The sequence below is a fragment of the Aptenodytes patagonicus genome, chromosome 5 (assembly GCF_965638725.1).
Source record: "Aptenodytes patagonicus chromosome 5, bAptPat1.pri.cur, whole genome shotgun sequence".
Lineage (NCBI taxonomy): Eukaryota > Metazoa > Chordata > Aves > Sphenisciformes > Spheniscidae > Aptenodytes > Aptenodytes patagonicus.
The window spans coordinates 81592067-81617462 of NC_134953.1; the positions used below are offsets into that span (position 1 = coordinate 81592067).

Below are 25396 nucleotides of genomic sequence, written 5' to 3' on the forward strand. Positions count from 1 at the left end.
AAAGCAAACAAGGGATTATTATTTCTCCCTACCATGAGATAGAATTGTAACTTAACTTTCCATTTAAACAGACCATTTTAAAGGGAAGGAATCATCTAGCAATAATTTATCGCTACCACCCCGAATTAACCTTTAAAAGCTGTTTTATAAACAAAACTCTGCTCAGGTAAGTGTGCATTACTCCTTGGAGGATAGTATGAATTCCTCCTTTGGAAAAAATTACTTGTATTAATGTGAAAAGTCTACACTTTCTTTAAAAACAAACTGATTTTTTGTAAAGTTTCCAGGCTTCCACACAGATGAATACAATCCTTTGAGTTACATGACTATTGAATTTTTCAAGTTTATAAGAGTGAACAATTCCAGGTTTATGAATGTTTGCATTAAGGAAGTCCAAAAGCTTAGAAGTCTTTGTCAACAACGTCTGTTCTTTTTTTGTTCCTGAGGATAATATAAACAGTTAAAATATTTCACCATGGGCTTTCTAATTAAAAAATACATGATTCTTGGGGGCCATAAGGCCACATTAAGCCTCAGCCTAGAAAACTTCCATCTCTACAGGTTACTGATGTCAATCCACAAAGACATTAAGAAAAAAAAGTATTTGTAGAAGACTTTGAGATTTAATGCAGAACTATCTCATGAAAATTCTGACTAATACCTTTAACCACTTCCTAGTGCAAACCAGTAGATGAATTTATGCCAAATCTTAATGGACTCAATTACTTGACAGTTGTCTGCAGGACAGCAAAGGTATGCTTTTGCCTTAGGTAACAGTGTTAAGTTACTTCATTCAGACTCCCACTTGCCAACAAGGACTCTGATTCCACATTTGCCATTTGGGCACAAGAGAGCAGAGCTTGCATGGAAGTCAAGAGTCTGAGGACTGAGAACAGGTCAGAAAAGCATCATTGATATTATTTTGCTTTTGATGAATTTTTGTAGTCACCTCAGTAGAAGAGGGAGACATTTCAATTTGCTGTTTTATTTTGGAGACACCTTCAAGGGTTCTGGTGAGTACTCCAGTTCTAAGATTTACAGCAGGTTTGTAATCCAGGGATCAAACTGATGCTACTGAAAACAGAAAAATCATGAAACAAGACTTTTAATCAGGAAGTGGAAAACGAAATGAAACAGTTGATATTAAAAAAGAATTTTTACTTTTTGGTTTGTTGAATCAGTCTGCCACTTACATTGTTCTTGGCTAGCAGGCAGTAGGCGTACTTCTGCCTAGGGGCAAGTATCTACAAGGTCAACCTCTATAAATTTATGGCAGACTGAATTTCAGTATCACAATTCTTTACTTTGTCCACCTGACTAAACTGAACTTGAGAGATTCTTTAGCATCACAGAAGTACTACGAATAAACAGACCCTACCCTCCTGCCTCTAGATGCCACAAAAATAGAACACTATCCACTGCTTTGTCAGCAGTTCTGCACTTCTAAGGGATTCCTTATTAAAAAAAACCCAAAACCAGAAACCAAAACCCCGAAACATCCAAGGAAAAAACATGCACAGGCTCTACCTTCATAGCCCACCCAGATTTCAGTTACTTTTTGAACACTGAGAATCACATAAGAAATGCTCTACTGGGTCACACTAATTGTCTACCCCATCCAATATTCTGTCTCAGTAGCACAACAGGAAGCGCTACTCACAAAGCATACAGAATTTGTCTGGTAGGGGCATTTCCTATTAAAATGGGGAGGTTTAACATTTACTTTACTAAAACCTGCATATTGATTCAGGTTTTGATAAACAAAAGAATGACTTAGAATTAACCCTGGCAATAAAGGGATTGATTCTTATTAGCATAAATGCCTTCAGAACTTATTTTTGGGAGAGGTAAGATATGAGAAATATAAAGATAATAGTATAGTTATAATCCCATCTCACTCCGCTAGCACCCTGATGACTGTTATAGTCAAGATACGATTTAACTAGCCTATGGAACAGGGCAAAAGATTGTTTCAGAAATTTAGAGAGAAACACTTATTTCTTGAACTATTGTAAGACTTCATTAAACAAAAGAAAACTTTTTGCCAGCCATAACTAGATAGACATGAGCTGACACACCTGCTTTGGTGTCTGGCTTACAGGTTCTCTTAGTTTAAGACTGCTGCTATTTGAAAAAAAGAAAACACATAAGAAACAGCTAGAACTGTACAACTCTTAGATTAGGCAAATAGATTTCAAACACTGCATTTCAACTCTGTAGCAAAAGGGTTTATTACTACCACCCGATCCAGTAATAATGTATTGTCCAAGGGAGGTGGGGGGAAAGAACTCACTCTCTTTTTCTTGTAAAGTCTTGAAGGTTTTTCACTCCCAGCCCCATTTTCCAGAATGATCAGCAAAAGCATTCGTTCAGAGCCCTGGATTTACCAAAGCAAGTAGTTAAAAGTTATTAATTTCAGGAGTGGAATTGTATCCAGTTTTGCTCATTAAAATCCACCAGCTAGCTGCAGAAATGAAATTACGTACCACCCCATATCGGAAAGGTGGTAAGTTCCTGATTAACAGCATATAAATACTCTTCAAGTTCAAACGAGAGCCACCTTTAAACATGGACTCACTAAAGTAACCCAACAGGTTACCCTAAATCGTGGGAGGGAGAGGAAGTTAAAATATATCTGCAGTAGTAACTGCAATGATGGTCAAAAAATATAAAAGAGAAACCAGGTATAGGTAGAAGAAATGTATTTCATCTTATCACCTGACATAGGTGAGCATTTGGCTACAGTCTCTTTGTCAGATCTATTACATTCTGCAGAGAGGCCCTTCAGTTGCAAAGACAAATAGGCTCCGAATAGGCTCAATGACATGAAGTCATTGAAAGAACAGATTATAAACTACCCCATCCGAGGTCTATCATGTAGTAAGAATCGTGACAACTTGTTACCTTACTAATTCACCTTCCCATACTTTTGTACATGCACAATCTACAACCTCAGATGACTCTGCCAAACCTAATAGATCCAGAAGCTCATACAATTTTATTTCTTTACTTTTAAAAAGTGATCTACAGTCAAACCATGTTTTAAATGTGTTCTACAGAAAGGAGTGATACGATCAACTTCAAGTAGACCATCTCAGTAGATGATTAGTCCAATCAACCGATTTTAGTAGGACTGACCAAAGTATCAATCTGTCAGCAACTATTTTAGAGAGACGATGGAAAGGAATCTATTAATTTTTTTTTTTTTCCCCCTCAGAAGAATGTCAAACATTTGCTTTTATACTCCAAATTCTTGTGCAAGTTTTGTAGCTGCCATACTGAGTAAAAGTAAAGAAATTAGGTCTGCTAGGAAAAGATTAAAAGATGTTCTGGCCTGCAACACCCAACATAACAGATGAGAGTATTTAGTTAAAACTTGTTTCTGTCAGATACTCAATGTTCATTTCCTCCCTTCGTGGTTCTACTGGCAACATCTGCAAACAGCAGTAAGTAGCTGCATGTGAATTCTGAAAATATTAATCATCAGGAGAAAGCTATTTTTAAGTTTCTTGGGTAATGCTTAATTGCATCTGTAATTGTAATTTAAAGGATAAATTTAATGTTAAAAGGTGGATGGACTATTTTATTTTGACTGCAGAAAACACTCACAACAATGTTTAGGACAAACACTCAGACTTGTGCAGCTTTTATTTAGTTTTTAGTTTATTCCTGTCAAAAACCCCTCATGTGAAACCAGTGAAATTTATTACTTTATTATTAAAATTATAAACCAGAAATTTATTACTGTAGCAGGATAATAAGTTGTATGGATAGTAGAACCACAGCAGATTTAACTTGACTTTAAAATTGTTCCCATAATTTCCTGAGAATCACACGTCAGAGGTAGTCTTAACTTAGTAACTAAAAATTGGATGCAAAGCTGTCTGAAAAACAATTTTCCAAGAGTACTCAGAGTTCCCCTATAAAATGGGAAGAACGTGTATTTCAAAGTTCAAGAATTAGTATTTTCATTCATAGCTGAGGATCTAGAGAAGCGATTCCAAGCTACAAAGGGATTGAAAGCATTTTGGATGACAAAATTACAATTCAAGATGACTTTGATAAGTGGAAGAGGTGGTTTGAAAATAGGATGCAGTTATATAAGTATAGCTGCAAAGCAGGAACCTACAACTGTACGATTACAAGATGGGAACAACTGAGTAGGCAGCAGTTCTGCAGAGAAAGATATGGAGCTACAGTGAATCATAGACTGAATGAGTCAACAATTCTAGACTGATGCAAAAATGACAAACATCATATTCTAGTGAATAAATGACAGTATTATAGGTTGGAAAGATGAAGTAATTTTTCAAGTCTACCCCGTACTGGTAAGGGTGTAGCTGGACCATTAAATCTAGATTTAAGTACAAAATTCATGCAAAACTGACCACAGAAAAAATACGGGGGGGGGAACCAAAACCCCAAAACACAGTCCAAAAAAGCTTGACTTACAAAAATGAAGTTGAAAAAAGTCTGTTTTGTCTAAACAGCAGAACAGAGAGGAGACACTTTTTATCACATGGAAGGTGTTATAAAGAGGTAAGGCGCCCACCATTCTCACATTCACCGGGAACAGGACAAGTAACAGGTTTACAGTGTAGCAAAAGACATCAAGATTATTATGCTGTTCTAACATCTAGAGATAAATAAGGATTCAAATTGACTAGTAGACATACCATGGAATCTCTGTAATTACAGATTTTCAAAAAACAGGCTAAACAAACATCTGTCAGGAACAATGTATATTTAGCTCAGCCTGTCTTTAGGATGGTAGATGGATAACAAATTTTCTAGCCATATTTTCTATGACTATAGTAGAGTGAGAAGACAAAAACTTCACACTTCAAAATAATAAAATCCAATTCTGTTGTTTTAGATGTAAAAAGGTGACAGAGTAACACAACATCAAGACCGTTTTTAAATTACTCCTATGAAGCAGGTCCCATTATACTTTTAAGTTGAAGCATATAATATCAATACAGTTCAACCACTTCTTTGGAAAGCTGTTTTTCTATACTGAAATGGTTAACTCCCAGCATTGAGAGTTAATGCTGAAATTTAGCGTTTGCAGATTTAATTTCCAAGGTCAAATATTCCCACTTTCATACTTCACACATTTTGTTAATTTTTCCCCCTTTCAGTTACCGTAAGTTGTGTCACTTAAATCATTTGGTTATTACAAAACATTTAACCTGACCTGTCCTAACGCTGATACATCTTCTTGCAGCAAAACATCAAGGCATGAAATCCTATGCTCCCTCAACACTTAAATATGAATGCTGTCTTCAATTAGTATTTCTTAAAAAATTCTTCATACAAGATGCCCTCAACATGACTGTTACTATACTTTTACTCTCATAAGACACCTTACTAAAAAGACAACTTACTTTGACTTGCCTCTGTTGTGGGCCAGACTATATTCTCGCAGCTTCACTGAGGACAACAGCAACATACAATTGGTCTCTCAGTTTTTGAATGCAGATATCAATCATCAAACACCAAAAGCCACTACTAAATGTTAACGAAAAGTACCTATTTCAAAGTCTTTTTTTCAAGAGAGAATTCTCTTCACAAAACCTAGCCATGCTGTATCCACAATTTTGATTGTATTAAAATACGCTTTTAAGAATGTGAAATATGTCCACTGAAAGATGTGCCCATTTGATATATATTTAGATGTCTTCAACGGATACATGACTGCAACAACTTACACTTTTCATTAATCAAAATGAATGGCATTAATTTATTTTAGAGAGGGTAGGGAAAATCCTTCACTCCCCCTGCCCACTTAAGGAATTCCAACATTTCGGGGAAAAAAAAAAAAGAAATAGAATGTGGCATCCATAAACACACTAATCATCCTTTGTAATTCCTTCGTACAAATGCATATAGCAATAGGTAGAAGACATGACTGAGGCTGTGATCTACTCCAAAGGACTAAAACAAATAATTTAACAAACCCAAACTTCCTTCCTTCCTTCTTGGAAAAGGTGAAGGTCAGCTCTTCTGTTTCACTCCAAGTATAAAGGAAGCGTTTGTATTGCAGACATGCAAGTCCTGTATACTGTTTTTCCCTACTTCAGCCACAAACTCTTCTTTGAGGCTACTGGTGATACTAACCTAGTGGAAGAACTGTGAGATCAGAAACACTACAATTGAGTATGTTTACCTCTCTTCCTACTATTACATTATGGCAGTATTTAGAGGGCAGAGGAAGCTATTATCTCCTCTAATCATGTTTCATTTGTGCATCTCAGAACAACCACAGTAATGAAGAGAGAGTAAAGGAATTTGGTTTGAATCACACTTCCTATAGAAAAGTAGCAGAAAAGTACCCTGCAAGTTGCCTTACATATCCAACAGAAACTCAACCAATGTAAACCAAGACATTTCAACCACAGGCTGAGAATTTGTCAAACTCCAGCAGGAAAAGGTTTTCAGGTTAGAAACCTGGCTTATATAATTGCACAAGCACTGTGCACCCAGAATCCCACAAGTAGAGTCTATAGAACCAAGCTACCTAAAAAGATAATGATCTCTGAAAATCTTGAATCCAGTACTTCCAAGAATTTTCACTATTACTATTTTACCTCTCACATCTGTATAGCTAGTAAAGCCATTTATAAAAATATTATATACTTGCCCAGATTTCACAAAGGAAAGTAAGCAGAGTTTATTGACAAATCTTTATATGGAAAGAGTATTTTGATCTTTTTTCTTTCTAAAGGGATGAACATGCCACTTTATTTCAGCAGCTACTGACCCTACCGACCCTACCGAAATTTCACTAGGTTCAACCACTTGGAAAGTAGCTTCTTGGAAGCACGACATCAAATATCATCAGTTCCCAAGGGCATCATAAAGGTACACCTTTAATCCTGTTCAAATACGTAACAATGCTCTGGCCCTAAATGCAAAAGTTGCAAAATTCCAGGAGGAGGAACCTTTTCCTGTTATTCTACAAAGAACAGGGGTAAAAATATTGACCGTTAACATCTAACTCACCTTTCAAAGAAAAACCCTATTTTTAATCCACAGAAAATTAAGTGATTAATATACTACAGCTATATTAAAAAAAAAAAAAAACAGCTTGGTGAATTTTCAAAATGCTTCCCTCGGAAGACCTCTGCAAGTCTGGTATTCCTCAAAGCCCAACAATATTTCAGGCATAGAATAATAGGTCTGGTACTCCTCAAGGCCCAGGTTTTCAGAGACAGAGCAGTAATGCCTTTTGGAGGCATTACAATCAATTCCATTTACGCTTACAGACAAGAAGAGCCTTCTGTATTGTGCAGGCCAAAACCTGGCATTAAACGCTCTTTTTTCTGAAACCCTTCTTACGGCTTAACCACTCAAATGGCTACAGGCTACTGTCACACGTCAAAACTAACAGCGCACGTCCATTTCCATTGCTAGCCCCCAATTCAGCTCTTAAACAACGTTAGGAAAATTTTTAAGACAGCAGACTAACATGGATTACTGGTGTTTTTTCGCATTCTAGAAGTGTGACCCGGGGAATAAATAAAACACAATTTACAGAGTTCGATTCCTCAAATAAAATTGTATCAGCTCCAACACACAAAAATTACTCGCTAATGGAAACAGTGGTGCTACTACAAAAAGATTACAGGTAATTAGAGAAAAACAAAAGAAAACCAAAAAACCCCAGACGGTGTAAGGGAACCTAAAAATGAGGGAACAGACCAAAACCATTTCCTACCCACCTCCTACCCCCCCTGCCCAGCTCCTCAGGGAAGGGCTCGCACGTCCTCAGGAGCAAAGCAACCAAGCAGGAACCGGCATCAAAGCAAGGGGAGAAGACGACGCCACCTACCTGTCCCAAAGGCTTTGGCCACCAGCCAGGCGAGATTACAGGCGATTTTCGCTCGGGAAAAATCATAATGGTCAAAGGGTTTGATGGCAGGAACAATGAAAGTCTTCCTCATCTCCTTGGCGTCTGCGGCATCCCCCATCTTCTCACAGGACCCCTGGCAATTCGGAACTTACATGGTTCTTCCTCCTCCTCCTCCCGCGGCTGGGGGAGACGTCTGTAAATACGCCGACAGCAGCTGAGGGCAGCGCTGAACCCAGCTGTCCGTAAAGGGCTAACGCCGCCTCCCGCCTTCCTCTGCACTGGAATGTGGCAGAGCCCGAGTATCCTCTTCTTCTTCCTCCTCCTCCTCCTCCTCCTCGCTCTTTGTCTCAATTCACTCACGCCGCCGCCCACCACCCCCCGAAAAACGGCCCCCGGCGGCCCCGGCCCCCCCTTCCCCGGGGAGACCCTCCGGCCAGGGCTGGGCGCCCCAGGCCGCCGCGGCCGCCAGCCCCCCGGCTCGGGGCGGGAGCCGCCGGCAAGGCCCCCGCAGCCGCAGCGGGCCGGGACGCGGCCCTTCCCGGCCCCGGCGGAGGCGCCGAGATGTCAAAACGCCGGGGACCGGCCCCAAAACGCTGCGCAGCCCGCCGCGTCGCCCCGCCCCGCCTCACCGGCGGCCTGCAGCGGGCCGGGAGCGGTGCCAGCTACCCCGCCGCTGCCCCGCGCCCGGGCGCTGCCCCAGCCGCCCCTCAGCGAGCCGACGCGCTCCCGGCTCCCCTCAGCAGCTGCCGCTGCGGTTTCCCACCCGCGGCTGCCGCACTGGATGGGCGAAACGCGGCTGCGCATGCGCTGGCGCCACGGCCGCCACCGCCTCCCCGCTCGGGCGGGGCGGGCAGCACGAGAGGGAGGGGCGGGGCGGGGCGGGGCGGGGCGCGGCGCCCTCCGCCGCCGGGCGGTCACGTGGCCGCCCCCTCCCCGCCGGGGGATTCTTGGCGCCGGGCCGTCGCCTCAGGCGGGGTCGGCCGGGGTGGGTCTCGCCGCGGGCGGGGGTTGAGGGAGCTCGGGCAGGCTCAGCCCGGCCCTAACCCAGCGGCAGCGAGAGAGAGGGGCGGAGTGTTTCCCGCCGGTAAGGGGGTGCCTGGCGGTGCCCGGCTGCGGGGGAAAGGGCGGTGTCCCTCGGCCGCGGGGCCCAACTGCTGCCGGCGTCGCCGCTTTCCACGGCGGGGCCGGGCGGGCCTTCCCGCGCGCAGCTGTTGGTCTTCTGCGGCGTCTTCTGGGAAGGCCGGGATTTGCCCCAGCGCTGGGGCTACAACGTGCCCCGCGTGTGTGAGGGAGGGCTGAGGAGCCGGCGGCGGGGGAGCCCGGTGGGCCGGGGCCGCGCTGACTGGAGTAGGGAGCGCTGCCGAGGAGGCGGGCTTCTCATCCCTCTCGTGTGTATTTGTCCCTCCTATTTTAAATTGCGTCTTTATATAACTTCTCGAATTCTCGGGTAGAAAAATGACAGCGCCTTAAAATGGGTCAGGGCCTATTCACGTAATAACTGTAATAAGAGGCAGTAGTAGCAATTTGCCCTAGAGACCATCTGCTGTCTCGCTAACAAGTACCTGGGCCGTTTTTGGAAGCGTATAAAATCACTGCAACAGTGGCCTGCGTGGAAAGGAGTATTAGTCACAGTAGGAACCAGTAACCGGGTGATTAATGACTCGCGTTCAAACAGAATTGGATGAGTTAGCTGTGAAGTGCGGGTCTGAGGGTGTGGCCGCGTGGGTGACCGAGCCGTGCTGGTGGCCGAGCCGTGCTGGTGACCGGCTGCTGCTGAGGGGAAGGCCCTGCCTCTCCTCTCCGTGGGTACTGTGTAATTGGGCGACCAGCAGCGCCAGGGGGTAGTGAATTTGTGCTTTTTGGCAACAAATAGTTATTAGGTTGGTGTAAGGTAGAAGTGCGCCCTCCTTCCCCACCAGCCTGGGTGCTCTAGCAGGTGTGTGGTGAGCCAGTTCAAGAAGCTGATCTGGCCAAAATTAATGGTTTCTCTTTGTAGTTAGTTTTTTATCTGGCTGAGCTTTCTTGGGTCACTAAAGGACCGCTGCTGTCTTGCAGTAATTATTAGCTAACCTGCCTTCCCCCCCCCCCCCCCCCGCCCCCTTTGTGGTAATTTAGTGAGTGTCTTCCCAAACTGTTGCGCTGGAGGATGGCAGTCTGAGGTGGGTTGGGTTTGGGTTTGGTTTTTTTTTTAGCCTCACTGAGTCTGGAAAAGAATATTTAGACATAGTCTTAACATGACACTGTAAGGTTTCAAATAATATTTTATCCAGACTGTTATTTCTTTGTTTTTAAAGTGGACTGTGAATTGATCTGGACAGAGATTTTCCATTCTTACATGGCTGTGTATGCTTCTAGCACTTCTAGTTTTAGTGACATGAATCTGTATTTACTAGTAATGAGTAAATGAAAGGGTTGTGAAGGTCAACATTTGAGGAGATTATTGCTGACTATCTCCCCATATGCTCTCTGGGATGGGATTCCCAAACTGTCATGCATACCACTCATAAGTGGTACATAGCTAGCTATAAAACCAGGAGCTGCTGTTGGCAGTATTCAGCAGAAGGGAGGGGAGGAGGAAAGTGTAGAAATCCTTGCTTTAGCACACTTATGACTGAAATTCCTGGATCCTCTACAGCAAAAATAGGAATAATAATACCAAATTAACATAGAGGTGTGACTTGGGAAAATGTTTCCTATACAGGAAGAGTATATGCTTAGTTTTCAACCACTAAAGTAAAACCTGTATTTGCACATTTTCCTGAATTATTTTTTTATATATACTTTGGAAATAAGTCTATATTAGACACTTAACATTATTTTAACTATTTTTTTTCATTGCCGCTAGAAAACTAGTTTAATTCTTCCTGTATATTTAACAACAAAAACCTGGAATTCATAAGCTTTAAAACCGCAAATTATTAGAGCCAGAAAAAAAATATATGTCCCAGATCCCAACTCATTTGTTTCTTGTATGACTAAGAAAATACTAACAAATTAGATCAACCTGCAGGAAAACATGTTTAGGAAAACTATAAGGCCATTATTTAGTTATGATGGATATAGGATCCACTTTCAGAGGTCAAAAGATTACAAACTAGTCCCTGTGAAATAATATGAAACTTTCAGAAACAGCTTTCTTGCAGAAATGTGGCATAATCCAAATAAGGAGTCATCAGTTATAGTTAATGTACTCCTGTATTTATCATCTGTTCCTACGCACTTGCAAAACATCACATATATGTATGTACTGTACTATACACTGAGACTAGTGACACTTACCTGAAGCAAATAAAAACGTGGTCTGGTCTTCCAAAATTCTTGCAATCGTGAGTCCCTTCTTACTTAAAAAAAAAAAAAGTGAATATTGTTTTAGAGAATGTGTCTCAAAAATGGCAATGGATACAATTATGGATAGGTACATATATAAACATTGCTACAGTCTAATTTAAAATGCAGACATTTTTGTGGGTGCAGCCTTTGTGCCGATGAAACCTGTTCAGAGTCACAGAACAAAATCTAAAAAAGCTGTGTTGTGGTAACTGCAATCAAAGTGTTTTTTAATTTGCTCAGTGCTCTTAGAAGTGAATGCATGAATATAAAATCTAGTATGTGTAAGTGAGAAAGAAGACATCACCACCAGTTGCTGGAGTTCCTGTGCCAGTTCTTCTACTTTTGCAGACATGCCAAAATGTCATCTTGCTTATTGCATTGTCAAAGATATCAACAGTCAACGCGGAAAATGATTAAAATTTGCTCTAATTGTTCAGAGTAGATAAACAGAAGAACTGAGTGAGGAGTCATCCCCTTCTGCTCTGTCCTGTTTATCCATCTGAAAATATTTTAAATAGTGGTAATCTCTTGTGTACACAATCTTTCTGCTGTAAAGTATTTTATACTTTAAAGTTCATTCCAAGCGGAAAGACAAAGTACTAAGGATTAAAACAAGCAGCTCACAGATACATATATTTTTTTTACCTTCTTTCTCCCTTCCTTTCCCCTCCCTCCTTCTACCCCAAATTAGAAACCCATTTGACTAGTTTTATCCTGTAATTACATCATAGGCCTGATTCTTCACTGTCATGTGTCTAGCCATTTTCACAGTGGGTGTACCAAGCCTGTAGTCAGTGTCAGGCAACAGGAACAAATATGACCATGAAGCTATGAATAATGGTGTGGATGACAGTTGTTGCTAATAGTCTTAACCTTGGGAGATAGCGGAATGAGCCTTGACTAACAATTTTATACCTCTGTTTTTTCAATTGTTTTAAGATTCACTTGGCTTCTGAAGAGGCTATGTGTAGAGTAGATGCCCTTAGACTAAATTCAGGCTAGCGCTAGATTACAGAGAGTGTTCAAGCTGGAATAAGATTTCATGCGTAATTTCTTCCTTCACAATACTTGATGATAAAGGTGAAGTAAAATGTTTTAAATTAGCAATACCATTACTGGTTTTGCTGTGGCACTGTCTATAGCCAGGCTCAGCGCTAGTGAACAGACAGCTTATCAGGCTACCTGCAAAGGGTAGTAAAACCATTCCCATTTCAGGTTAGCTGGTTGTATTAGGGCAAATCACAAACACAGCAGTTCACAGCAACTATTCTGCCATGTAATCCTCCAGTCCTGATGTTGGAAAAAGGCTAGGAGTAACTAGGAATAATATGGGGATATTATCTTTAATTACTGCTATCAAATTTGCCTATTTAAGATGTTCCCATCCGTTTGCCTTAGCTTAGAGGATGTCAGTCATGATAGAAACAGTAGTGGCTGAGGGGAGGGGTGCGCCCTGTAACCTCTGGCAAAGAGGCAGCATGCACAACTTCATGTGGTGCTGTGAGACTGTCAACATACAGACAAAGAACCAGTCATGTCCCAATGTGATCCTTAAGAAACGTGCTTGTTGACTTCAGCAGGTTTTGTGTTGGGTATGTGAGGTTGAACAGATAATCTGTAAATGATTCTGTAAGGTTATTACAGCCTAAGGATGACTTGTGAAATGGCATTACTGATATTCCAGCCTCTTAAACTTACAATATTTAATAAAATATACTTCTTTATAAGTAATGGTAAAACCAGTAAAACTGTAAGAATTAAGAAATTATATTTTTAAATAGGTATTATCAACTGAGTGATTGAATTATTAAACTTTGGCATTATTACTGAAGTATGTGTATGTAGTTTCTGCAAGCTAGGAGTTTTCTCAGAGGATGATTTTGGAGGGGAGTGTGTTCTTCCTGTTTCAGGATGATACAAAAGTACAAGAACAGTTACATAATTATTGTCTTTCAAATTCTTCTATTAATTTGTAATCAGAAAATGCTGAGGCATTTAAAAGGGAAGAAAACAGTTTACCAACTTTACAGATTCTAGTAGAGTTATGAGTCAAAGGGAAAATAAAGCTTTGTGTAACTTTTTACTTGGATTGCCTGTGATTTGTTGATACGGTTAAAAATTTAAAAAGGAAAAAGGTAGAGTAATAGCTACTTTAGCTCATTTACTACTGAAATCTGCACAACCAAAAAGCTGCCCAATGAGAATCAGATGTGGTACCTAACAGTCACTTCTCTTAATACTTGGATGCTACTGGTTTCACTTCATGAACTTGGCTTTGACCTAATGTAGCTCTGTGAAGGGGGAAAAATCTACATCTTTCCCTGCCCAGTTCCACTGGGACACCAACCAGGCAATCTGTCCCTTTCCTGTGGTCTGTGAGGGGCGAAACCTATCAGCTCCCTCGACACTCACGGCTAGTTGCTTTGTTTGTCTTTTTCTCTGGTTACTTTGGTGTCTTCTTTTCTGAGATTTTATTTATTTATTTTTAATTTTTTAATCTGGTTTTCACCCTGGCTGCTTTCGTGTTCTGCCCATCTCCTGGAATTGCACTCGTGCTGGGGGGCTTTAGATGACTTTTCTTCCCAGGTGTGCTGTGTAATACTCCCTAATTCCAGTGCTTTCTCCTTCTTGACATTCTACTGTTGTCAGGTTGTCTGTGAAGAGAGCGAATACCCTGCTATAACTGATATTTTTTTTTATTACAAACTTTAAAACATATGGAATAGACCCTACCCTCTTTCAGTAAGTGAAATCTGTGTACTCTTTCTTTTATGGCCACCTAGTGCCTGACGTGTTTTCTAAGGAAAATCCTAAGTGTGATTTTATGAATGTAACCTTTCAATACTAGAGCTAGCTTGGCTGCACTGTAAAATAAGTGTATGGTGGGAAACTTACATTCAAAAAACCACTTTGTACAAAAATAAAATGCAATGCTATTACCATTATGGTAGCTGTTACATAATGCTTCATTTGCACTCCAGTTCAGAGGAAAATGGGCATGACTCGAACTTTCAAATTGTGCATTCAGGTATAAGAAGTTTAAATCAGTTAGCAAGACTTTTTCACTAAGTCTGAGAATGAATACTAAATTGTGCACTTCTTCCTGTTGAACTATACTCCATTGAAGTGACTGGCTGATTTTTTTTTTTTTCATTCTGCTTCTACATGTGAAGAAAGATCTGAACGTTCATGAAAGCTCATTTGTTTTGAGCATACACATGATTTATTAGCGGAGCATGAATAGACTTCAGTTTCCCATCTTTTGGCCCTGCTTTTAGTTTCCACTGAAGCCCATGTGTGTCTGAATGAGACCAGCAGTAAACAGCAGAGGATGCTCTGTCAGAACAGTAAAATTCTGGTGTAATTTAATCGCAGCAAAATTATTTTTTGGAAGGGGTGGTAGTGAAGATGGATTAGGAGAGGAAAGCAAGGGAATAGCATAGGAGACTACCTGATGAAGGGTTTTTTTTCTATGTATCTTCTCTGAAACACCATCATCCAATTTTTCACTGAATTTTTAGGCAGTTTCTCTGTTTCCCTTAACTTACTGAGAAATTGCATGTTACTGAGGAATTTTTGATGATTACTTTAGGGAGCAGGTGTAAATAGCTGGTACACTGTTTAAAAAGTGGCTGTGGAAAGTGTGTATTATATATAGTGACCCTTGATGGTGTTGGAGATTTTGATTATGCATGCAAGGTAAGGTTATCACAACCTGAGTGCATAGAACTCTGTTACATTTAATTATCTTTTGGCATAACTTAATTTGTTTATAATGTTTTCTGAGCAGCTTTACAAGATGTATGCCTTACAGTTCATTTGAAAACACTTTCAATATACAAAAATGTATAGGATGTCTAAGCCTCATGTAGAACAGTTTGATTTAAATACTCCCCTATTTCAATATATATTAGAAACATGGAAAGAGCAACAATTATTTTAATAGTTGTCTCAAACTAAGTGTGTGTGTGTATATATATATTTAGCAATAAAAACTTGGCTCCAACAAGGATTTTTTTAAGATTTAGGTTAATCCTATGTGTATTTCGCATTTGAAATCACTGGTGCTACAGACATGATTAAATTTAAGTGTGTACATAATTGGGTTTCTGGATTAAAGGTGTCATGCAGAATACTTGTTTTTGAAGAAATAACCTGTAGGATTTCTTTCTTCTAGAAACTCTCAAAAGAGAAATTACCTACAAAAGGCTTATACATCTCTCTGGTTATTCTGTCCTCATAGGGTATTCTTGCTATACAGTATAAACGGCTCTGTTAAAGCATAGGGTGCTACCTCAGCTGTCTCACCTGGGCAGGGAGCAGTCATGGTTCCACTTGTTGGCACAAAGAATAGAAATGTCAGTCATCATCACAGGTGTCAGAAACAGAGCCCTCTCATTGTATTAGCCAGCGTAGCTGCATACGGATGAAGGAAGGGGGCAGGCAGGCTGAAACTTGCTGTTTGGGGAATGTTTGAGCCCCAGTTGTGATGGCCGCTGCCCTGGAAGCAGTCTGAGACAGACAAAGTACGCCTGGGACTCCCACTTCTGTACGGTATTTCATAATCTGGGATTTGTCTTAACAGCCACAGTACAGTCCTTATGGATGATAATTTACTAAATGAGGGGAAGAATCAGCCTGGGGAAGAGTATGCTAGTAGGCACTGTGTTGAACCAAGGGAATCATTACATGAAACAACAAAAGTAACCCCTGGAGATTTTGTACAAGAACAGGGACTTGCTGGGGTATATGCCTATCGGTTTCCCTTTGGTCTGGCAAGTCTTCTCTGTTTGTGTCAAGCTCTTTCCTCCTTTTGTATTTGTTCTTAACAGAAAAGAAGCAATTGCCTGATTGGAGAGTGTAGGATAACAGAACAGATTTCATTGCAATGAACCCTGTGTTGTTAATAGGTCCAGCTTGTTCCGCTGAGTATTTCGCTATGCATAGGGCAACTGTTGAAATTGGGTACTTGGGAGTCTCTGTCCCAGCGGGTGGTATGCTCTTTCAGAAGTGGGAAAAGCAGTAAGTTATGGTCACTGGAAGAGATGGGGAAGCAAAAACTGGCTCAGTAAGAAAGTGTATCCAAGGTGCAGGGCACACTGCCATGTTTTATTCTCTTTTACCACCAAGGTCTTAAGTGGTATTCTGCTGGTATAATTAGGAATACTATTTGACTTCTTTGAGGGAAGAGATGAACTGAAGGTGGGATACTTAAGCACAAACAGATGAAAAATAAGAATTATAAATGCTATTTGTGTTGTAATAGGTCGTAGAAGTTCTAGTCAGAAGTCAGGATGTCACAGTGGAAATGTAGAACAAAGTGATGAACTGTTTTAGTTCAGAGTCAGAATGATGAAGTTTTAGATACTGTAAGACTAGGCAAGCAGTAACAAATAAAGCTTTGATATTATTACATTGCTCTGATTTCATTACTTAAAAGAGCCCAGTGCCACAGAAATATCCTCACTGCTGCTAGAGAGCAGGTTTCCTGTGCATCAACAGAAGATTAAGAGCCATCTGCATGGAGATGCTCTGTGTCTGGGCTTCTGCTGGCTCTTTAATCACTGAAGGAAGACATGTCATGCTTCCCAAGGCCAACACCCTCTTGTAACCATTGACTACCTTTGTGGCTTCTTGCAGAGCAGACAGTGTCAGCAATACAGAAGCCTTTTCACTACCTTGCCTTTTTGCTCCAAGTTCCACTGATCTGGTAGGAGGTCTTTGTTCTTACTTGTCTCTTGTCTGGCTAGCCACGTCTTTTCCTTGTTTGGGTTGTATAGTGCAGTAGTGCTCTATTTTCAAGTATTTACATCGGTAATGTCAAGGGGAGCTGTTCCCCCTGCAGCTTTAGTTTGCTCTGGAGCTGAGCAGAATGAGAATCTGAGAGCCATGACTTACTCCAGTTCATACAAACTCCTCAAGAATGGTAGAGTCCTACTATACCCAGCGTATTTGACTAAATTACAAATAATCTCGGAGGAACTGTTGTTTCATAGGATTACTTAGTTTTCATTTGTGTTGAACTGTAAGGTACGTAGAGATATTCTGGGGGATAACGTGCTCTAGGCAAATTCTCCTGAGGGAAAACCCAAGCTGGTCAAGAAAATGAGCAGAAATGTTTCTAAGCTACTCTGTCTCCTGGTATTTTCTGGCCCTTTTCCTTCCAGTGTTTCCTTTGAAATGATCTCACCAGATATATTCAGAACAGTTTTATAATTTATTGGTATGTTTTGATTGTCACTTTTAGTTTTGAATTGCTGGGAGGTTTCTTCCTCTTAGGCATAAGCCTAAACCCCCGCATTTTCATAGCTCAGGCAACTGTCATAGCCTTCCTGGTTCTTGATACCTGGCCATTGCCTGAAAGAGAGCTTCCTTAGCTTGGGCTCCGATCTGTGTTGTGCGTGAAATCTAATTTCTATATATCTTGCTAGTTGCCACAGGAAACAATACTGCTTTGGCAAGGAACTGTACAAAATGACCTTGTCCTAATGGGTCATGTGCCAAAAAAGTAAACGGGAACACTGAAATTGGACTTTTGCACAGCTCAAAGCTTTGAATCACTTGGTTAAAAACAAAACAAAACCAAGCCCGCATAGTTTAACATGGAAATTCTAGGCTTATGTTTTGTAAGAATGGTGTGTGAAACTTAGCCAATTTTTTCACAACCTGGCCTTATACCCAAGTCAGCTGAGTTGTATTAAGAATTAGCACAGATTGAATCCACTGAATTGTTTAGCGGATAGAATCCCATGAGTGCTTCATATGCATTTCATACAGTCTTCCTTAAAAAGAAAATAGGCATCAGTGGAGTCTTGACCATACAGCACAAAAGTCTCCTTTCACGCTGCAATACTTGAGACTTATTTAATACCAAAGAGTTAGAAAACATATAACGATCTGGGGTGCAAACTTGCTAACCAGATGTTTTTTTCAATAAAGCAACTAAAAACATATGAAGTGCTAAATTGTTTACCTTATTTAGTGTAAATTTAATTTATTCCAAAACTTGAAAATATATTTAAAACTTGTAATCTGAATTCTTTTGAACCGGGCATTACAATGCTGGACTTCGTTGCAGCCAAGTTACAAATCCCAGAAAAATAAGGTTTGCATGGAAAGTTCTTGGCAGATCTCTCTTGGAACAGCACAAACAAAACTGCTTAACAAGGAGGCATTCATTTTTCCTGTCTTGTTACCCTCTGTTATTACAGAGTCACCAGCTGTAAGGTTACTGGCGTCTTTGAATCTTTCTAATAAAAAGCATAGGGAGCAGTCATTCAAGGGTGGTAGTGAGTGATATGTTGCATTTTTGAGGGTTGCTTTCTTTTTTAATAGCTATTGTGCTTTATCAAGCTGAGCTAATGCATTGTCTGCATGTTCTCACAGCAAACAAAGTTTAGGAAACTAACTGAATTTCAGAAGGACAAATCTGTCAGTTTAACTTTAGCGGCCTGTGGTCCTGAAGTGTGCAATTAAACCACAGATGGACAACTTAGTGCCACCATGACATGACAAGTGGAGGTTTGTCTGCTTAGTATTTGTAACAGCTAATTGATAAATACTGCAAGTGATTCACAGAAGCAAAAGCTCAAGAGAGAGTTAAAGGATTTATCTTTTTTTGAACATTGTGATGTATTCTCATCTGTTTTGGTTATCTTGAATACCATAGTTTCATATAATTGGTGTTTATTAGTATTTTCACCTATTCAGTGCTTTCAAGTCCTCAATTTTATCATGCCTTGACTGTATTTGCTGGTATGTCTAGCTTAAAAGAGAAAATAAAACATTCTCTCTTTTATGCAATAAAAGTTAATTATAGATACTGAGTTTTAGATGTTAAGACAAAAGTACTTCAGTTTTATATTTTTGTATTTAATAGTATACTTCCTTACAGAGCTTTATAAGAACAACATTTATGAGAAAAATCCATACAGTATCCAGTGTTTGGTACAGTGCCGTTCTCTGGCTGATCGGAGGAGCCAAGCCATGTTCTGAGAATGTCTTAATCTCATTTTAAGTAGGTGGGAGTTTGGCTGGACTTTTATGAGGGGATGGAGTGGAAGCTGTTTTCAGGTGAGTCATTTCTACTTCTTAGGTTTGGATTTGGGGGGACATTTTTAATTGACGTGCTAGTACCAGCAAGGGCTGATGTAGCTGGAATTGAACTAGCGGCTCAGTCATTTTGTCTGAACTAGGTTTCTCAGAAGAATTATATGAGAGCTACCTGAGCAATCTGTAAGTAGAGCCAAGCTTTGACATGGTAAGTATTCAGAGGTGAACTGTTAAGGCTTAGGATAAGGTCAGTTTTGGATTTACACAGACTTGATCCCCTCCTCGTTTACCTCATCTGTCTTTGGACTGATCCCTGGGACTTTGGTTTTCCCAGATTGGGATATAGCCTAAAGCCTTTTACTCCCTCACAGTCTAGGGACTTTATGACAGAAGATAGATATAAATAATGCCGAGACCTGCTATTCAGTCCTGTTACTTTGTCATTCTTCGATCTGTGCTTTTTTTGTCTCAGTAGGATGACTGTTACACTTTTATGTATACAGTAGCATTTGCCTGGGAGGGCAGTTCATCTTTGCCATGAGTGAATATCCAAGTGCGAGGATTAATTTAGTTTAAATATATGATCAGATTAATGCTAATTCTTTTCATTGATGATGCAAGAGAAATAAATAAGCAAATGGGATTACAGGAATTTTAAGGTATGTTTTCACTTACAGATTGCATAGGTGTTTTAATTCCTTAAAATTGGAGTAGTGTATTGGTTTGGTAATGTCTTGATCATGGCATGTTTAGCTATATTGAAATACATTTTTAGAAAAAAGTTCTACCACTTAGGAGGCTACTTTAGTTCATTTTTACATATAAATGTTTAGAAAATTATTTTTCTAAAGAATTAGAGGGGTAGAACAGTACTTGAAATCATAGTAAAATGACACAGTGAATCATTTCTGAGGCTAACAGTACCAATTGATGCAAACCATTTGTCCAGTACGTAATCGTTCTTCCATTTCAAGTTTCAGCATGGTAGCTTTCTATTGATAGGTTTTACCCCAAGTTGGGTGTTGTCCATACTAGTGCAGCCAGCATAAACACTATATTGTGTATTATGACTAATGGGACAGAAATATAGTCATTCTAAGACCAGATTCAGATTACTTCTTTACCACTATGTTATTTTCTAGAGCTAATGAAAACCATGGCCTCCCAGGTGATAGGAAAAAAAACTTTGGGCTGTTGAAAATGGCTATACATTATTTAGTAGGGAGGAACTGGCAGAAGACTTTAGCCCTGCTTTTCCACTTTCCCAGGTTTATGGTTTTGGGAGTTTATGAAACGGAAATTATGAAAAAAATGAGCATTAACCATAGCAAATGTTAACAATCTTTTTGCTCATTCTTTTCTATGCATGAGAAGTAAATAGGGAAGGAACAGTGAAATTGATGCCTGTATTTTGGAGATAAGTGAGAGTAAAAAATGGTTTGCCTTTTGAAATTAAAGCTATCTGGTATACTTTCTGTTAAGAAAGTCATGGATAAATGGCCTATTTGGTGACCAAGTATTTATATTGCATTATAGTCCTTTTGGAAAGGATTTTAGCTGAAGGTGTAACTTTTTTTGGTGAACTAGGTCACAATTCTTTTATCTTCTATTTTGCCAAGCAGTCATGTACAATGTCTTTTTTAGCACATGACAAAGATCTGTGCTAGTGAAATTAATGCCAAGTACGCCACAGGTCTGCAAAATTAATATCGGAGACTTGCAGTATGAGTCAGTGGAAAGAAATACCCACAAGGTGTATTTTTTTAATTAAATTATTAAGACTGCATTGGATACTCTGTACAAAAAAAAGTGCCGTTTGAGAAATTTAAAAATCTGTAGGTGAGAGCCCAATAGTAACAGTCACTTGGAGCAGGGATGAAGGCTGGCATAAAGGAAGCTTTTGAGACCTGAATCCTGGAGCTGCGTAGCCACCAACCCCACCACTAGCAGAAAGTACAGGAGCTGGAAGGATCCTTCTCTGAAGCCAGCTGCCAGTGGCTTCCAAAGGCAATAGTCACAGCTGGCAGTCACTCAGTAGTGGGGACAGCCTGAATTTGGCTTCTGCTCTGGCAGCAGTGAGATGGCTTTTTGTAGATGCAGTTACAGCCTTTCCATGTCCTTTAGTAATTTGTGTGTGAGGGATTCAACTAGACCAATTTAAGACTTCATGCAGAGTCAGAACAGGGACCAAATGTAACGTAGGGAAGTATGAAGGTTAAACCCAATGATTAGTATTGGCACAGATTTTAATAAGGTGACTGGTAAAAAGTTTAGTTTCTAGCAGCTCTCTTGCATGTTTTCCAGACCATTCTTAGTACAGCGGTTTCTGCTGTCAAAACTAGCAATGCTGGTAGGATCTTTAGAGTTGGAAAGGGAAATTCATTACTCATTTACTCGAAAGGCTTATGATGTAAATTTTTCCTTCAGTCTGTCACACTAATGGATTATAACTGTGCTTCTGGCACCTGTCTCCCTGTAATATGAATGCAATGTACCAGAGCATAAACTGTTACATTTATCATACTTGCTGATTAATTGGGAAGGTCTTAATCTCTTAAGAAGTGATATGATTGGAAAGAGAGTTTGAGGGGGCAGGTGGCAATACACATCGAACGCAGGTCATCTGGCAAGCCGGAACTTAATGATTCCTGTTGTCTCTTGTGGATTTTCTTTTCTTCCTCTCCCATCCTTTTGTCTGGGATCCCAGAGGGGGGAAGAAAAGGGTTTAATTTCAGTAAGTGCATGTTGTAGGAGTGTTACCTTGTTTTTAGAATAGATGCCAATCTCATATGCCTTGGAACAGTCTTATTAATTGGAACACAAATCTAAATGGCAAACTGGTAAGCAGCTTTCAAATATAATGTTTTATATCCTCTCAGAAAGAAAAATAGATTAACATGAAAGGAAAGAATTTTTAATTCTTAATTCTGCATCTCTAAGTTATTTTTCAAGATTTATTTAATCCTGTTAATTTCCACCTGAATTCTCTAAGAATCTGGGTTCCGGTTTACTGGTTGCTGAAGTCCCTGGAAATTTGCAACTGTCTCTGCAATCTTTTGATCAAATCCTTGTTCTGTAATTCTCAGAGACCTAGCAGAGATTTGTAAATTAGTTTAAATGATTCTCATATCCTAGAATAATTCCTTTTAATTGGAAAAAGCTACTCTGTATCTTGTACAAAGAAGTTGGTAATTGTATTCGCTGTAGTTTTTACAGTTGTGCTAAGGCTATGGTGATATTAAATCAGTCCATCGATTCTCGAAGTAAATATTATATGCAGTATTTGAGCATGTAATCACATACATTAATTATGTTCATAATTTTTGCATGATTTGTCCTGTACAGTTATTTCCCTATGGACTAGTGGGGAAATAGCTCCATTTAATGCTGGAGCTTCAGGGCAGGAGTGCTGTTTGCTTTTTTTTTTTTAAAAAAAAAGAAAACCACCTCAGTAATATGCTTTAAGAATTCAGATTTAATTAAGGTTATTTTTTTTAATTCCAATTTTACCACAGATTTCTGTAGAGACTAATATCAACCAATATTTCCTTAGAATGTGGCTCTTCAAACAAAGAGAATGCTCAGGAAGCCTGAAAATCTTAGTCCAAGACTTCTTTCACTGATTATTTACTTGCAAAAAGCTTGGGAGTTGCCTGTTTGGATTAAGCAAAATTAGAAAAACTGGGCCTCGGAATAAGTATACTGCGTGCAGTATCTGTACTAAATCAGGACGTTTTGTATGAATATTAGCAGAATTGACTAGTTAATGGTTAGCCACCATGATGTGGTTTTAGATTATCTGGACTTTTCCTGTGTGGTTCCTTTAAAGCTGTAATTCAGAAACCAGTGGAGTCACTGACTCACTGATTCCTTCAATCAAAGAACTATTCATTAAGTATGCTTTGGGTTAGAGCTGCTGTTGACTACCTACCTACAAATCTACTGAGTGGCTTCAAAATCCAAAACATTAAAGAAACAGAACAATACTTAGTTTCATAGCATCAGGTGAAGCAGACACAGGCACCAATCCCCAAGTAAACATGCTTTGACTTCCATGTCTTCTGAATGGAAAGACACTCCCCCTCCCTTCCACCCAAGCAGAGGATGTTTGGTTAACTCCAATTATGCATACTGTGGCAAACTTTAAAAAAAAAAAAAAAATATTCAGGGAATTGTTTTTATTCTGAAAGTGACATCTTCATAAACTTAATGCTCTTCATCCATTACAACATTAAAAAAACATTAAGGCACTGGGATTCCTTAGTTTAGAATAATGATACATAGGATACATATTGAGAAATATAAAATAATAGCATAAAGAAAAAAATATTCCTTGTGATGAGACACATTCTTTTGAGGTATGTTTTAATTTTCAGATTTGTCAGTACTGACGCTTGCCATTTGAGGGAGCGATGCATTCGGCGCTATTTGGACTCCGAGTCCATTCTCAGTAGTTTTGCATACACTGGGAGCTCACTCTAAGTGGAAAATTCAAACATCATATGAGGATATTTTGGCTACAAAGGAAACTTAAAATGCACTGCATTAAAATGTTTTGGACACTTACCCTTTGGGATGTATTTATCTGTTAATGAAATCACTGTGTGGAACTCGAGAACACCTTGCTTGCCAGATTGATGGAGAAGTGCCTACAGGTTGTGTTCTGGTACAGGTTTTAATTAACGGGGTCACTCTGGGAGGTATCGCTGTGGAGAGCTGAGGCATATGCTACAGTCAAGCAGCTGTTTGAAATGCTTGTGATACTGTCTCTGAATTAGTATGCAGAATGCCTGTTTCTTATGAATTTAGTGTGCCTGGGAGTAGAGGGATTTCAGTCTCCTGCTTTAATCCAATCTTGTTTTACTGAATAATTTATTATTTGCCAATGATGGGAAAGGTTGGTTCATGTTTCTTCAGAATGGCCATGTTACAGGGCAAAGCGCCTGTTTGTAAATTGAGGGCAGGAATCCAAGACGCCACGCTTGCTTTCTGTATATTTGATGTAGAAACTGTGAGTGAATATGGAAAAATCTTCTTGATATAATTTAAAATAGACCAAAAAGTGGGATACCTTAGTATTAATAATTTGTGCTTGAATTATTGTTTTCATTATTTATTTTGACTTTTAATCAATAGTTACTATCTTTGTTATTCTAACAAATTTGCACAAAGTTGAAATAATCTGTTGCTGTGTATCTATGTAGTAAATCTATGTCGGTATGTATTAGTCCTTTTGTACATGTGCGCTTGTGTGTGCACTATTACATTTCTGTAGCTCCTAATACTTATTTTAGAAGTTACTCTGAAGAGGCATATTATATAAGGACTATATTTGAACAGGGGTTTCTAATAACAATACATGGTACTTTCCCAGGCAGCTATTGTACTGGAACACATGCAGCATAGACAAGATGAGAAAATTGTAAATTCTTCGTGTTTTACCAACTAAATTAAATAACAGTGTGACTATACAAAATACAGATGTTACTTTTTTTTATACAACCTGGAAGCCTTAAGATTTTCCATGATGACATCCCCAGATAAATTGTCCAGAATGTGCAAAAATTACTGTCCTAATTGTTCATGGTTTTCTAACAGGACTTAAACCCAACTTTATTCAGCCAGTGCTTGAATTAACTAGTTTTTAGAAGGAAGAATACCAAGACAAAACCCCTGTAGGATATCTGAGACCATCTTGTCTGGGGACACTTTGTACAATCTAGTGAACTCTAACGGTACAAAACTTGAAGTTCAAAAATCTTATTAAAATGTCATTCGCCTCAGATCTGATTAGCAGCATCAAGAGCTGAAAGGATGAGAATTAAATTCACCAACGCTATCTATTACTCTTACATATTTCAGCATTCTATAAAAGCTTAGGAAAGTGACTGGACTAGAATGTTTATGCTTTATTCCAAGAAAAAAAGTATTTATTTAGTGAGCTCACAAAGCACAGTATCTGTTCCAGAAGAGTTTTTGGTACATCTATCCTGATTAACTTCTCCATGTAAATAAAGAATAACATACTACATTTTGTGGATGCTTGTGCTCCTTTTTAGTTGTGAGCACTTACTATAAAGCATATTACAATTTCAAAGCAGAGCATGTATGTTGATAATTTGGGGAAAGTAGTGCACTTATGAGTACGGAGAGGGTCAA

At 39.5% G+C, this 25396-nt stretch overlaps 2 protein-coding genes across 7 annotated transcripts in view; one reads left to right on the forward strand and one right to left on the reverse strand.

Annotated features, from left to right (window-relative positions):
- The window catches only part of CAMSAP2 (calmodulin regulated spectrin associated protein family member 2), a 92878-nt gene extending 84854 nt beyond the window's left edge, over positions 1-8024 (reverse strand). For all 4 annotated transcript variants that reach the window (XM_076337964.1, XM_076337963.1, XM_076337962.1 and 1 more), the window contains exon 1: positions 7835-8024. In XM_076337964.1, the coding sequence (XP_076194079.1) occupies positions 7835-7973 (139 nt within the window). In that variant the 5' untranslated portion in view covers positions 7974-8024. The remainder of the gene's footprint in view (positions 1-7834) is intronic.
- An 864-nt stretch (positions 8025-8888) lies between these two features.
- DDX59 (DEAD-box helicase 59) overlaps positions 8889-25396 on the forward strand; it is a 29824-nt gene continuing 13316 nt past the window's right edge. For 2 of the 3 annotated variants that reach the window (XM_076337965.1, XM_076337966.1), the window contains exon 1: positions 8889-8939. The gene's annotated coding sequence lies outside the window, so the exon portion shown is untranslated. The remainder of the gene's footprint in view (positions 8940-25396) is intronic. The other variant, XM_076337971.1, reaches the window with a different exon arrangement.